This window comes from Vigna unguiculata, chromosome 1, assembly GCF_037176805.1.
Source record: "Vigna unguiculata cultivar grain cowpea cultivar isolate G323 ecotype 2 chromosome 1, ASM3717680v1, whole genome shotgun sequence".
NCBI lineage: Eukaryota > Viridiplantae > Streptophyta > Magnoliopsida > Fabales > Fabaceae > Vigna > Vigna unguiculata.
This window is the reverse complement of record NC_140792.1, coordinates 43,105,146-43,119,285: the sequence shown is the minus strand read 5'-3', so window position 1 is coordinate 43,119,285 and position 14,140 is coordinate 43,105,146. Positions and strand designations below refer to the sequence as shown.

The following is a 14,140-nucleotide window of genomic DNA, read 5'->3' as shown; positions in this document are numbered from 1 at the left end:
TAATAAAATTCAATGATTTTTTTTTTTTTTACTTCAATGTGTATAATCTATTTGAATTCTGTTATAAAATAAAGGTAATAAGAGAGACAAAGGAGAGGAAGAATAGAGAATGAGAGAGTAGGGAGCAACTTCTGTTTTTATGTGTGTCTCATTACTGATAGGACGAGTCCTATTTATAGGTACAATATGGTAACCCAGAAAGGATATAAAATCAAATAGTAAATACAAAATATTACATCATAAAGAGTAATGAATAATATGATTATCAATCATATGAGTAATTGTATAAATCAATGGACGACCATTAATTCATAACACTCCCCCTTGGGTGTCCATTGATAAAAGAATGTGCCTCGTTAAAACCTTACTAGGAAAAACCCTTTGGGATAAAAACCTAGTGAAGGAAAAAGAGTACATCATTCTATATAATATTGTTCTTTGCATCTTCTAATTTCTCCCCCTCATGTAAACTTACATCATTAAGATGGCGGAGTCCAATCCTATGAACCAATTGCTCAAAAGTTCTCCTTGGCAAAGACTTTGTAAATAAATCTGCTAGATTTTCACATGAGCGAATCTTTTGGATCTCTACATCACCATTTCTTTGAAGATCATGAGTGAAAAAGAATTTTGGAAGAATATGTTTTGTTCTGTCTCCTTTAATATATCCTTCTTTCAATTGAGCAATGCATGCACTATTGTCTTCATATATCGTTGTTGGTTTCATTTTTCCCAAGGATAAACCACAAGTTTGTCGCACATGTTGAATTATAGACCTTAACCAAACACATTCACGACTTGCCTCATGTAATGCTAAAATTTCTGCATGATTTGACGATGTTGCTGTTATTGTTTGTTTCACAGATCGCCATGAAATCGTTGTGCCACCACATGTGAACAAATATCCTGTTTGTGATCGACCATTATGAGGATCTGATAAATAACCTGCATCTGCATAACCCATTAGATCTAATTTTGAATCATTTGGGTAAAACAAGCCCATATTCATAGTGCCTTTAAGGTAACGGAGTATTTGTTTTACTCCATTCCAATGTCTTCTTGTAGGTGAAGAACTATATCTTGCTAACAAATTTACAGCAAATGCTATATCGGGTCGAGTATAATTAGCAAGATACATTAGTGCTCCTATAGCACTAAGATATGGTACTTCAGGACCAAGTAGTTCTTCATCTTTTTCTTGAGGTCTAAAAGGGTCTTTATCAACATCTAATGACCTCACCACCATTGGAGTGCATAGTGAATGTGATTTGTCCATATAGAACTTTTTAAGCACTTTCGTTATATAAGCTTCTTGATGTACAAGAACACCTTTGTTTAAATACTCAATTTGTAATCCCAAACAAAACTTTGTCCTTCCAAGATCCTTCATCTCAAATTCTTTCTTTAAACAATCAATTGCCTTTGTGAGCTCATTAGGAGTTCCAACTATGTTTATGTCATCTACATAAACAGCAATTATGGCAAATTCATTCTCGGATCTTTTCATATAAATACAAGGACAAATAGGGTCATTTTTATACCCTTCCTTTAATAAGTACTCACTTAGACGGTTATACCACATACGTCCTGATTGTTTCAATCCATAAAGGGACTTATTCAATTTTATTGAATAATCCTTTTTAGAATTTGCTTTGTTGGGCACATTAAATCCTTCAGGGAGTTTCATATAAATATCATTTTCCAAAGAGCCATACAAATAGGCTGTAACAACATCCATGAGGTGCAAATTCAAACCTTCTTGTGCAACAAGGCTAATTAAATATCTAAATGTTGTTGCATCCAATACTGGAGAATATGTCTCCTCAAAATCAATGCCAGGTCTTTGTGAAAAACCTTGAGCAACTAACCGTGCTTTGTATCTAACAATTTCACCATTCTCATTTCGTTTTTGTACAAAAACCCATCTGTACCCAATAGGTTTTACACCCTCAGGTGTGCGAACTACAGGTCCAAAAACCTTTCGTTTAGCAAGCGAATCTAATTCTGCTTGGATTGCATCTTTCCATTTTGGCCAATCATTTCTTTGCCGACAATCTTCAATTGTCATTGGTTCTTGATCATCATTGTCACTTATGACATCCTTTGCTACATTATATGCAAAAACCTCGTCAATATTGACTTTATTTCGATTCCATATTTTATGATTCATGACATAATTTATTGAGATCTCATCATTTTCAACAATTTCAGGTACCTGAGGTTCTTCTGGAACCGAATCATTGATTATGTCAAAAGAATCTTTTGGGACTTTTACCCCCTCGATTAGGCCATCTTGCCTTTTTTCCCTTTTTCTCACACGAGGATTTTTATCTTTGGAACCCAAAGGCCTACCACGCTTTAGGCGTGTTTGAGATTCATTTGCTATATTAGATTGTCCAACAGGAATATCAATTCTGATTGGAGTATTAGCAGCGGGTATATGCGACTTAGTTACCCTTTTTGTGTCAGTAAAAGCATCTGGTAATTGGTTGGCCAATTTTTGTAAATGAATTATCCGTTGAACTTCTAGTTCACACTCTTTTGTACGAGGATCAAGATGAGATAATGATAATTCATTCCAACCAATATCTTTTTCCAGTTTCTTTCTTTCTCCCCCTAACGTTGGAAAAATTGATTCATCAAAATGACTATCAGCAAATCGAGCTGTAAATAAGTCACCTGTTGATGGTTCAAGATATTTTATTATCGATGGAGAATCATATCCAACATATATTCCCAAACGTCTTTGAGGACCCATCATAGTCCTTTTTGGTGGGGAAATTGGGACATATACAGCACACCCAAAAATTCTTAAATGAGAAATATTTGGTTGTTGACCAAAAACCAACTGTAAAGGAGAGTATTTGTGATAACTTGTTGGTCTGATGCGAATCAATACTGCAGCATGCAGAATTGCATATCCCCAAGTAGTCATTGGAAGATTAGCTTTCATAAGTAAAGGTCGTGCAATCAATTTTAGACGTTTTATCAATGATTCTGCAAGTCCATTTTGAGTATGAACATGTGCTACTGGATGTTCAACTTCAATTCCAATTGACATACAATACTCATTAAAAGCATGAGATGTAAATTCACCAGCATTATCAAGACGAATTTTCTTAATTGGATAATCTGGGAAGTGGGCTCTTAACTTGATCAATTGTGCTAATAACTTAGCAAATGCTTGATTTCGAGTTGATAGTAAACAAATATGTGACCATCTAGTGGACGCATCAATTAATACCATGAAATATCTAAATGATCCACATGGTGGGTGTATTGGACCACAAATATCACCTTGTATTCGTTCTAAAAATGAGATTGACTCATTTCTAATTTTTTCTGGTGATGGTCTTATTATCAATTTTCCCTGCGAACATGCAGTACATGAGAAATCATTGGACTGAAGAAGCTTTTGACTTTTAAGTGGATGTCCACATGAGTTTTTCAGCTATTTTTCGCATCATGATATATCTAGGATGACCCAACCGATCATGCCAAACAAGAAATTCATTCTTATTTGTAAGCTTCTGGCTTACAATAACATGCGTCTCAATCGCATTAATATATGTGTAGTACAAGCCATAAGAGAAGGCTGATAATTTCTCCAATACACATTTTTTATTTGACTCAATTTGAGTGATATAAAGATATTCAACATCTCCTTCATTATTTGTCTCAATATGATATCCATTTAGACGAATATCCTTGAAACTTAATAAGTTTCTATTGGACTTAGGAGAATAAAATGCATTTTTAATATGCAATCTTGTACCTCTTGGCAGAAGTACTGTAGCTCTTCCAGAGCCTTCAATTATATTTGTAGTACCAGAAATAGTACTAACATTGACTTCTCGCATTACCAAAGTAGAGAAAAATTTATTACTCTTGAGAATTGTATGAGTTGTTGCACTATCAGCAAGGCACAGATCCTCATCATTGGTGTTAATGCCAATATTCATTCTTCATATAAACATAAATATCAATATTAGAGATTACTTTGTAAGAGGAGAAAAAGAAAAAAAAAATAAAATAGAGGATTTTATTCATAAAAACATAAAAACTTGTACATATAAAAGCAACATGAATTAAATATAAAACATTGTCTTAAAAATTAATCATAAAATAAAACTATTTTCTAACACTCCCATCACCAATAAGGTGATCAATGCTTCCATCGGGTTTAGAAAAGAAATCACCAATATCAAGATGAGTAGTATCCATATGACCATAATCAGAATCACCATCTTCATAAGCAAAGTGTGTTTCTACATTCTTCTTTTTAAGTGATTCTTGGTAGAGTTCAACAAGATGCTTTGGTGTATAACAGGCACGGGTCCAATGACCTTTACTACCACAACGGTAACATATATTTTCAGCCTTTTTGCCATTATTTTCACCCCTTTCTTTTTCCTTTTTCGCATTCTTGTTCCACTTCTGTTGATGAAGTTTCTCTTTGAAAATTTCCTTTATAACCATGTCCACGACCATGATTAATAGCACGACCACGACCACGACCATGGCTACGACCACGGCCAAAATTACGACCACGATTATTATTATGGTCTTGACCTCGTCCATGATTATATGGATCAGATGTTGCTGCATTCACTTCTGGGAATGGAGCAGAACCAGTTGGTCGGGCCTCATGATTTTTCATCAAGAGCTCATTATTTTGTTCAGCCACAAGAAGGCATGAAATCAATTCATAATATTGATTGCTCCATTCACTTCTGGGAATGGAGCAGATTAGGCGGATCTCATGATTTTTCATCAAAAGCTTTATTGCTTTGTCCAGCCAGCCATGCATAGGCATGAAATAAATTCACAATATTTGTGAAGTCTCTTTTCACAATATTTTTGTTATGAGCAAATTAGTTGCTTTATTTCTTTATTTAATGGTATCCCAATATCCATTGCATCTAAATATATTTCAACATTTAAAATCCAATATAAGGAATTCTTCCTTACAATATCAAGGGTCACAAATCCAAATTTTGCAACGTTTCGCGTGTTTAAAACTAACACATAAAATAATAATATTAATAATAATCATCATCATCAAAATAATAATATTAATAATAATCATCGTCATAATAAAAATATTATGACAGAGAATTTTGCAACGTTTCGCGTGTTTAAAACTAGCACATAAAATATTAATATAATCAAATTTCATGTATGAAATTATTAAAATCAAATAATAATAATAATAATAATAATATGACAGAGAAAAATAAATCAAACAATTATCATTACACAAAAAAAAAGAAAATGAGATAAAGTTTGTGAATGAGAAAAAGATTAGAAAGAACCTCGGTTAAGGAATATAGAGCGTTGTTCTTAGGGAGAAAAAAAAAAATATGCCTTCACGCTCAGTTGGATAACCCTCGTGCTGATAACGTGTTATAAAATAAAGGTAATAAGAGAGACAAAGGAGAGGAAGAATAGAGAATGAGAGAGTAGGGAGCAACTTCTGTTTTTATGTGTGTCTCATTACTGATAGGACGAGTCCTATTTATAGGTACAATATGGTAACCCAGAAAGGATATAAAATCAAATAGTAAATACAAAATATTACATCATAAAGAGTAATGAATAATATGATTATCAATCATATGAGTAATTGTATAAATCAATGGACGACCATTAATTCATAACAAATTCATAATTATAAAAATAACGCGTTTTTGCGTTTTTGTTTTTCTTCATTTTAAGGCAAAGTAGTATATTACTACACAATACGTGCTCTTGTAAACTATAACAAGTTATTACTTTTGTTTCTTAATGTTGCTATAGGGAGAATATAGTATATGTCCCTTTGCCAATCTTGAAATGATAACAATAGTATATTAAATGTAACATAACTATGCGTTTATTAATTGGTACACTTTAAAGTTTTTATTTTGAAATGTACCATTTAAAGTCTGTTCATGGTTTATTTATTTATCCCATTTGGAAAGTTTGGTAGAATTCTTGTGCGTTTAATATGAAATTTATGACCTCAATTTAATTATTTCTTCCAGTAATTATGAATTCCCAATATCCTTTTTCTTGACCTCATCATTTTATTTTTAGCTCATACATTAATCTTAAAAGATGTTTACTATTTGCAAAAACCAGTTCTACTAAAAAAGCGCAATGAAGGGAAGGTGAGAAGAAATAATGACATGGAAAAAGATAACCGTGTGTTCTAGTATTAAAGTAAAACTAGTAAATTAGATTAAAAAGACAATGGATGAGTAAGATTCATAGACACTGAAGAGTGGATTGGTCCAAGTTGTTGAAGAAGAAAAGATGATCTGAATTAGGGAAAAGATAAAGACAAACCAAAAGAAAAACATAAGCAATCAATAATTGCAATATTGTTGGACCATTTCTAACTAATTTGTTTTATTTTAATAGTATTTTTTGGTGCACATTGAATCGCGTGTTGTTATTTTTCTCTCACTTTCTGTTTGGTCCTAGGCTCCCGGTTTTTCCACCGCGTGTTTCTCGCTACTAGTCCACCACAACTCAACACAATACAACACGCTCTGCTTTACTGCCACCATGCCAGACTCCACCACCGCCGTCACTACCATCCACCTTCCGACAGAGTCCTCAGCCCTCCGCCGCCACAACTCCATCGCCGCCGCATCACCGGTCACCAAACTCTCCCTCCCCGCCACTACGCCGCCGCAACGCACCACGAGCTTGGAACTTGTGTCCTTGAAATCCCCCTTCTCCGCCTCCTACACGTCCCTCCGAGACGTGCTCCCTTCCCCCAACTTCGCCGTGAACTCCCCCACCGCCTCCGCGTACTCCGGCCAAGAAATTTCCATCCGCAACCGCCTGGTAAAGCAGGCTGCTTGGGCCTACCTGCAGCCCATGTCCGCCTCCCCCGGCGGCGCTTCCACCCCCCACTTCCTCCGCCGCCTCTCCGCCGCCTCCCTCGACTTCATCTTCCACCACTTGGTCCCCGCCGTTTCCCGATTTTTCCGTGGAATGTTCCACGCTATCAGGGTCCACGTGTGCACACGATGCTACTCTTGACAACCGACAGAATCATATGAATGATTGGTATTTAGAATTTAGTGCAACTGCAAGTCCTTTGCTTTGTGTTTGATTCAAGAAATTCAAGAATAGGAGTCGTATTTTTTTATTTTAATTTTTTGAATTACTGTATAGGATTTCCATAGCTTTGAGTTTGCCTTCGATGGTTGTGACCTCAAACTTATATACGAATGAATGAAAGAATGAATCTTGAATTAAAGTGTTTTCAAAAGAGATGGGACAAAAGCAAAGCATTCTTTATGTTACAAGCAGAGTGAGAGTGGTTATGGGGTTGACGTAAGTATGTACAAAAAAATGTTACATAGTTCTGTAGAGAGCTTCGCTTTATTCCCCTTTCTTGTTCTTGCGGCCTGGGAAATTGCTATGATTGTTTTCAAAGAGAGAGTCTCGAATTGAAGACAGTGGTGGGGCACTCGGAGTTGGACCCATCTTGTCTTTTTTCTGCAATGTAACATTTATCTTCAGTAACCCAATCTATACGTAAAATTCACTTTAGTTTATTTCAAGTAAATATAGGAATAGATCACAAGTTCGTTCCTTCTCTGAAGATGACCGCAATCAATATCAATGCATCATTTTTTTCACCTACTATTATTTATTGCTGACATTCCAGGTTCTCTCCTCCATGCCACACATTATTTAGAACTCAAATAAATTATTTTTAGTTCACAGTAAAAGAATGGTTTCATTTATATTTTTCCTTTTTCTTTTCTAGATGCATGCAACTTGCATTTATATTTCTGAAGTTGAAATGTTACTATGAAAAAGGGAAATTTACCTTAGCGAAGGATTTGCTGGAAAACTTTTTAGATTGTCCAGCCAAGAAGTCTAGAATCTGGAAAGTTGTAGCTTGCCCCAACTCTGTGCAGTTTTGCCAGTAAAAAATGGCTAAATCCCAGGCTCTAGCTCGCCACTCTCGGAACTTTTTCTCAATGTCATTTTCATGGCTTGACACATAAGGACGCAAAATTGCATTATAAACATATCCGGTTCCCTGCATTAAGCAATATCATTACCAACCAATTAGAAATCGAAACATGTTTTTCCCTTCTGCTGCAGAAAAAGTTCCAAATTGGCTACTTATAAACAAACAAAATGAAATATAAGAACATCACTATTCCAAACTGTTCAAATATTCTTCTAATTCACTCTTCCACACTATTGAAGCAACACTCACACAAATTCTAATAACCTTTCCACAAACTCTTAAAGCAAGACTTGCACGCAAATCCTAATAACCTTCTTTAGTAAACAACACAAATTAAAAGCAACAAACAAAATACAGTCTAAAGAAAAGCAAGCTAAAAAGAACCAAAGAGGCATCCTCCTCGCTTTTATATTCTTACCTTAGTTTTCGGATACCACAAGTAGATGAAGAGTGCAAGCTTCAACTCTCCGTATAAGGGAAACCTACAGAATTTTCAGCGTTAATTTTTTTTGCTTAAGTCTAATTCAGCCACACGTTTACAAACCAAAAATGTCCAAATCAAATTCAGCATTACACAAAAAATGGCTAAAATGTCAAACACTCACCATCCAACAACAACATCTGCAAAATTCTCCACTACTGTGAAAAGTGCTACAATGATCCTGCAGATATATGATGCACAAATAAATTATTCAGAGGAAATACCGTATAACCGGATATTGCAAGCTCTGCATAGCAATTTATTACCATTGCTAACTTTAATTTTTCTTCCTTTGAAATCCACTTTATGTGTAATAATTCTCAACTCCATTTGAAAGAAAAATGAGACCCATTAAACTTCTGGGGGGATGATTACACATACCCGACACCAGTATCCTATTCTTATCTATACAACTGCTTCTGTGCTTAAAATATTACTCACGTTCATAAAGGTGCACATGGTTCTCTGTTTACTCCACCCTTCAAGGTATTGACCTCCTTTGGATATTCCTAAAGAAGATCTCTTTCTTGACCAAAACTCAACCACTAAGATTTTAATTCTTAATCCTTAGTAAGATCTATGCTCATTCTTCCCCCACATTTCATATCTTGAATAATTAAAATTGTAATCATATGACTGAAACTATAGCACTCAAAAACCAAATAGGACATTTCAGAACCATATAGCCAAATGGAAGATGGATTTTCGTACCAGTATTGACACCAGAATCGAAGTTCATCGTTACCGGCCCTGCTGTTTTCCACAGTTTTGTAGCATTCAAATCCAGGGTACGCGTACCCAAGAAGCAATCTGAAATTTAAGATGGTATAAGAACATCGAACAGAATATTAATTAAACCTTCGAACATGAAAGAATCATAAAAGGCCACACTTACATAAGACATCGAGTGATGAAATCCCCCAACATTCCCGATCCTTACTCTACGACAATCACAAACTCTGAAACGAAACAAACAACCCATCAAAATTATGAGCCGTTAAAAAGCTTTGCTGGGGATTTGGCGCAGTTGCAGTTACAGTAGCGTGACACAATGTCTTTCTTTCCCCTTAAAAAAAAAACCAAAACAAGAAACCTTTGTCCAGCATTCACCTGTTTTTAGGAGAATCCAATAAACCTGCGCCTGGGTTGAGTCCCCGCGTTTGACAAGGTCAGAGACAACCAAAGTTCAAGCTTCAGACCGGTTGGGGTACCCTTAATCGCTAAGGAAAACGAACCAGTGCAGACTTGAGACTATACAAAATTTGGAAAACGTAAGGTTTAATCCTCTAGAACAAAGACCCTGTTTCTTTATGAAAAACTGAATTGGAGAACAAGCCTTCCGAAAAAAAGAATATATATAGGGATGATCGCAGTCATGAGAAGGAACAATCGCAGAAGTGGAAAAAAGAAATAAATTAAAATAATCATAGGAGAGAGAAATATTAAACGTGATTTCTTGTCACATACGCAAACTCACGAGGATTCTATCAAAAGTAAAACTGATTCACCGTTTGGCAGTTAAGGCACGCACCCATATAAGTCCTTTCACGTAATTTCGAATGCAGTGTAAGATGAAATTAATTTTCATGCACAATTAGGCTATTCTAGACTTTTAAATAAAAGTCAACAAACAAAGTCACTGAAGTATATTTGTGTTACCATTTGTTTTCTCGGTTGATGTTTGTTAGGAAGTGACCACTACCTTAGTAGTTGATTAGGTCAATCAAGACTAAATGATTCTTTGTCGTTTATGTACAAAAAATAGAGTAGATGTATAATTAATATGGCAGAAGCAAAAAGAGGAAATTAGATAGATTAGTTAATCTTTAGTTGTAGAAAATGTAATGCCATGAATGATGGTTGTTGACCCAACTACATCGTATTCAAAAAACAAAACTGTTCACTGGTTCTTATCTTTACATGCTTGTCATCACTCACGCCATGCAATTGGGACTCTTCCCAATGCTGAGATGCAACAGATTCGTTGAACTGTTATATTATGCTAAGTATTTATTTTTCATTGATACTTTTATCCTATCTGGATCACTAAAATGACGAAAAAATGAGGGAATAATGTGATAAATATCAAAGTTCAATGAGTGATTTGACCAGCTGAAGCATTAATTAACTTTCTCAAATTTTCTTTTAAATATACGATACGCGCATCCATGCATGTCATGTATATTCTTCAGCACAAGCAAGGTAAAGTCTTTTCGTCTGTGATTAATTTAATGGTGACAGATATTTTTTTAATATTTAATGATAACTTATAACCTTCATTAAAATAATATTAATTTGAAAAGTTATTCATTTGACTCATTAAGTCTGAGTAACTTGTGAGCATTACCAATCATGGCATTTTTTTAATAAACCATTTTTTTAATATTATATTAGTATATTCACCGTGAATTCAGAAAGTTTTATGGGTAACTTCTATTAGATTGTGGTCATAATAAGTACGAAATAAAATACCTATGACTTATACATAGCTCTGTTAAGGGAACATCTAGGTTGATAAAATTAATTGTATAATTTTTTTTGAAAATATATATTTTATGCAAAAAAAATAAAGAACTTGGTTAATAGTTTAAAAGTCTTAGGGTGTCAAAAACAAGAAATTGCCTCCGTAGTTAGTTGAAATTCAAAGTTGACCAAAATATTCGTTGAACTGTGTAGTTTCCATTTAGTGAAAATGTATTCCCCTCCCACTTGTAGACAATAGAACACAGACATATAATTCTAGAAACCAGAAAAAAGATGTCTCCTTCTGCAGAATGAATAATTTGGATATGACGCGAGATGAAACTCCATCTCAGAAAAAGATTGAATTACCTAAAAAAAATCAGGAACCGCAGTTTTTCGTGAATAAAATTCACAATGGATAAAAAATGAATATTATAAATAGATACTCGTTATTCGTGAATATAAGTATTTTTTATACCTGTATGTTAACAGGGCGGATACGAGTATCATAGTATCCGTATCCGTGGATACCCGTACCCGCTAAACTTACATCCCTTGACATTATTCTCTTTTCTTTATTTGAAATTGTGCATATACATCAAACCTTATGTAGACAATGACTTTTATGGTATGCTTGTTGTCAAATGATGGAATTAAAATAAAAATATTTGGCACGTGGCAATTGAAGTTTATTATTTGTTTATTTTTCAGGAATCCATTGGATGAGATAGTGAGTTTGTTGATCAAAACACTAATTAAAAAATTTTCATTGTGTTCAATGTCATTTTATATTTACTTTTACGATTATTTGAACTTGTATCAACTTGAGTTTATTTGAACTTTATTTAAAATTTATGACAGTGATGCATTTTATTTTATTTTATTTAAATTTATAATTAAATATTTACTTTTTAAATAATTTTGCAAATACTTGCGGGTACCCATGGATACCCGTGGATATGAAAAAAATAAGCGCGTACCCGCATAATGGATACACGACGGATATGGGTACGGGTACGGCACATATATTTATCCAGCGGGTAGGGTACAGAGGAGCTACTACCTACCCCGTTGATATCCCTAATTACACCTAATTTTAGGTGCAGAATATATATATATATATATATATATATATATATATATATATATATATATATATATATATATATATATATATATATATATATATATATATATATATACTAATTAAAATAATTGAAAAAAGTTTTGATTACTTTTTTATTGTTATTTTATACTAATGTTGTAACTTGTTGTATTCAGAAAACTTATCTCGTATTGCATTGATGATTTTCTTCTTTAAAGCTAAACTAGTTTAATTTTGTAGATTACTCTATGAGCAGGTAAGTGTTTGTCAAATGGGATGAAATAGTTTTTTTTTTTTTTTTTGGTTTTAAAAATATAGTAGGTTCCAAACTATACTGAATTTATGAATATGACCAATTCAACGCAATCCCACCAAAACACTCATAATATATTACTCTGTGTATTTACGTCATTGCCTATTTCATGTAATGGATAATTATAAAAGTGTGACAAATGGAAAATTTTCTGCTTTTAATTAAAACAATTCAGATTAATCAACAACAATCATGGTTGTAACTTGTATATATTAAACCATTATTGTCCACCAATTAAATTGCTTTTAATTTGTTGCATTAAGTTTAATTTCTTAAAGTATCTTAGAATGCATTTTGTTGACGTAAAGGAGCTTGAAAGAAAATTATATTTATAATTGTTAATATTCTGACATATATCTTTTTAAAAATATTAATTATCTTTCTAAGAATTAGTGTTTCTTTTACAAGTAAATGTCGTAGATTGCAAGTCTTGCAGGCAGCTTTCAAATAATAAATTATGAGTGAGGAAAGTGAAAAAATAAAATGGATAACGTGGAAGTTTAATTGATATTGTCTTTGGATTGCACTCATCCTTTTGACTGGACATTGGGTTTATGGAATGCCACCCTTACACGAAATATACCAATTAAGCAATTTTAAACGTCCAAAGCAACTCTAATCTATGAATCAATAATTTTCATTCAATATTGTTTGATGGAAAATGAAACCATGTAGTTTAAAATTTTATGTTATTATACCTATGAATATAGTGTAACAATTAACTATAAAAAATTAAGTGAAAATGATGTGAACAATAAGCTTGATAATATTATGTACGAGAAATATTATAAAAATATTATGACCAATAAGCTTGATAATAATTTTGTTTTTTTAAACTATAAGTTACATGTTTTTGTCAACTTATAATTATATTTCAAATAAGACTATGTTAGATATTATTATACATTTTTACATCTCAATAAAGATAACACTCTAAAATACATTCAATTATAAATAAATTTAATTATATACTATATTAGAAAAATTAAAATATTATTTGTCCAAATTAATAAGTATCAAAATTCTATATAAATACCGATATTTATTCAAATACATTAAAAATATATTAAACTACATAAAAATTATCAATGTTTAATCATGTGTGAAGTAACCATATTGATCAAAGAAAATTAAATCAACTAAATTAGAGTACATTATTTAGTTAACACAATATTCTAAATATAAATATAAATTTTTAATGCATAAAAAATATCTTACCTATTTATACCCAAAATTTCTTAATTATATTCTGTTCAATAATTCGTCATCGACAAAAAAAAATATAAAAAATATTTTTTTTAATATTTAAAGTAGTTTATTTAATAATCACCGATACTCACATAAGCTATTATCTACGCTCAATGCACTAACTACACTTTCAAAATTTTATTATTCTTACCCATTACACTGCTATATAAAAATTAGCTGAGAAAACGTATGAGAAACTAACATATGATTATAACAATTTAAATACAAAACCAACTGCCTTAATATTAATATAAATGCAGAGTAGATGATCTAAAGATAAAATAGATTTATCATCTAAAACATGTTTTTGACACATGAACACGATGACAAACAAATTCGTCCCGTTCGAATCTGTTTATGTTTTGACGAAGAATTCTTGTATTTCCTAGATATATGTATAAATATGGACAATATTCGACCTTTTCATTGTATATGAAAATGAAATGAGAATGTACCTATTCGTTCTGTCTCTGTCCTTATAATCGTCATAATACTCATACCTATCATATCATCATTCTCATTTAAATTATTAAAATACAAACAGGT

At 32.7% G+C, this 14,140-nt stretch overlaps 2 protein-coding genes across 2 annotated transcripts; one reads left to right on the top strand and one right to left on the bottom strand.

The window, feature by feature from the left end:
* Positions 1–6,411: 6,411 nt before the first annotated feature.
* Positions 6,412–7,255, top strand: LOC114165322 (uncharacterized). Its single transcript, XM_028049972.2, has one exon. It carries the CDS (start codon positions 6,553–6,555, stop codon positions 7,033–7,035), a length of 483 nt encoding a protein of 160 aa, XP_027905773.1. The 5' UTR covers positions 6,412–6,552; the 3' UTR covers positions 7,036–7,255.
* LOC114165316 (putative HVA22-like protein g) lies at positions 7,232–9,778 on the bottom strand. Its single transcript, XM_028049967.2, has 7 exons — positions 9,576–9,778; positions 9,361–9,424; positions 9,177–9,275; positions 8,590–8,646; positions 8,403–8,466; positions 7,835–8,050; positions 7,232–7,497 (listed from the first exon to the last, which is right to left on the bottom strand). The coding sequence occupies exons 2-7, from the start codon at positions 9,390–9,392 to the stop codon at positions 7,381–7,383; spliced, it is 585 nt and encodes a 194-aa protein (XP_027905768.1). The 5' UTR covers positions 9,393–9,424; positions 9,576–9,778; the 3' UTR covers positions 7,232–7,380.
* Positions 9,779–14,140: the final 4,362 nt, after the last annotated feature.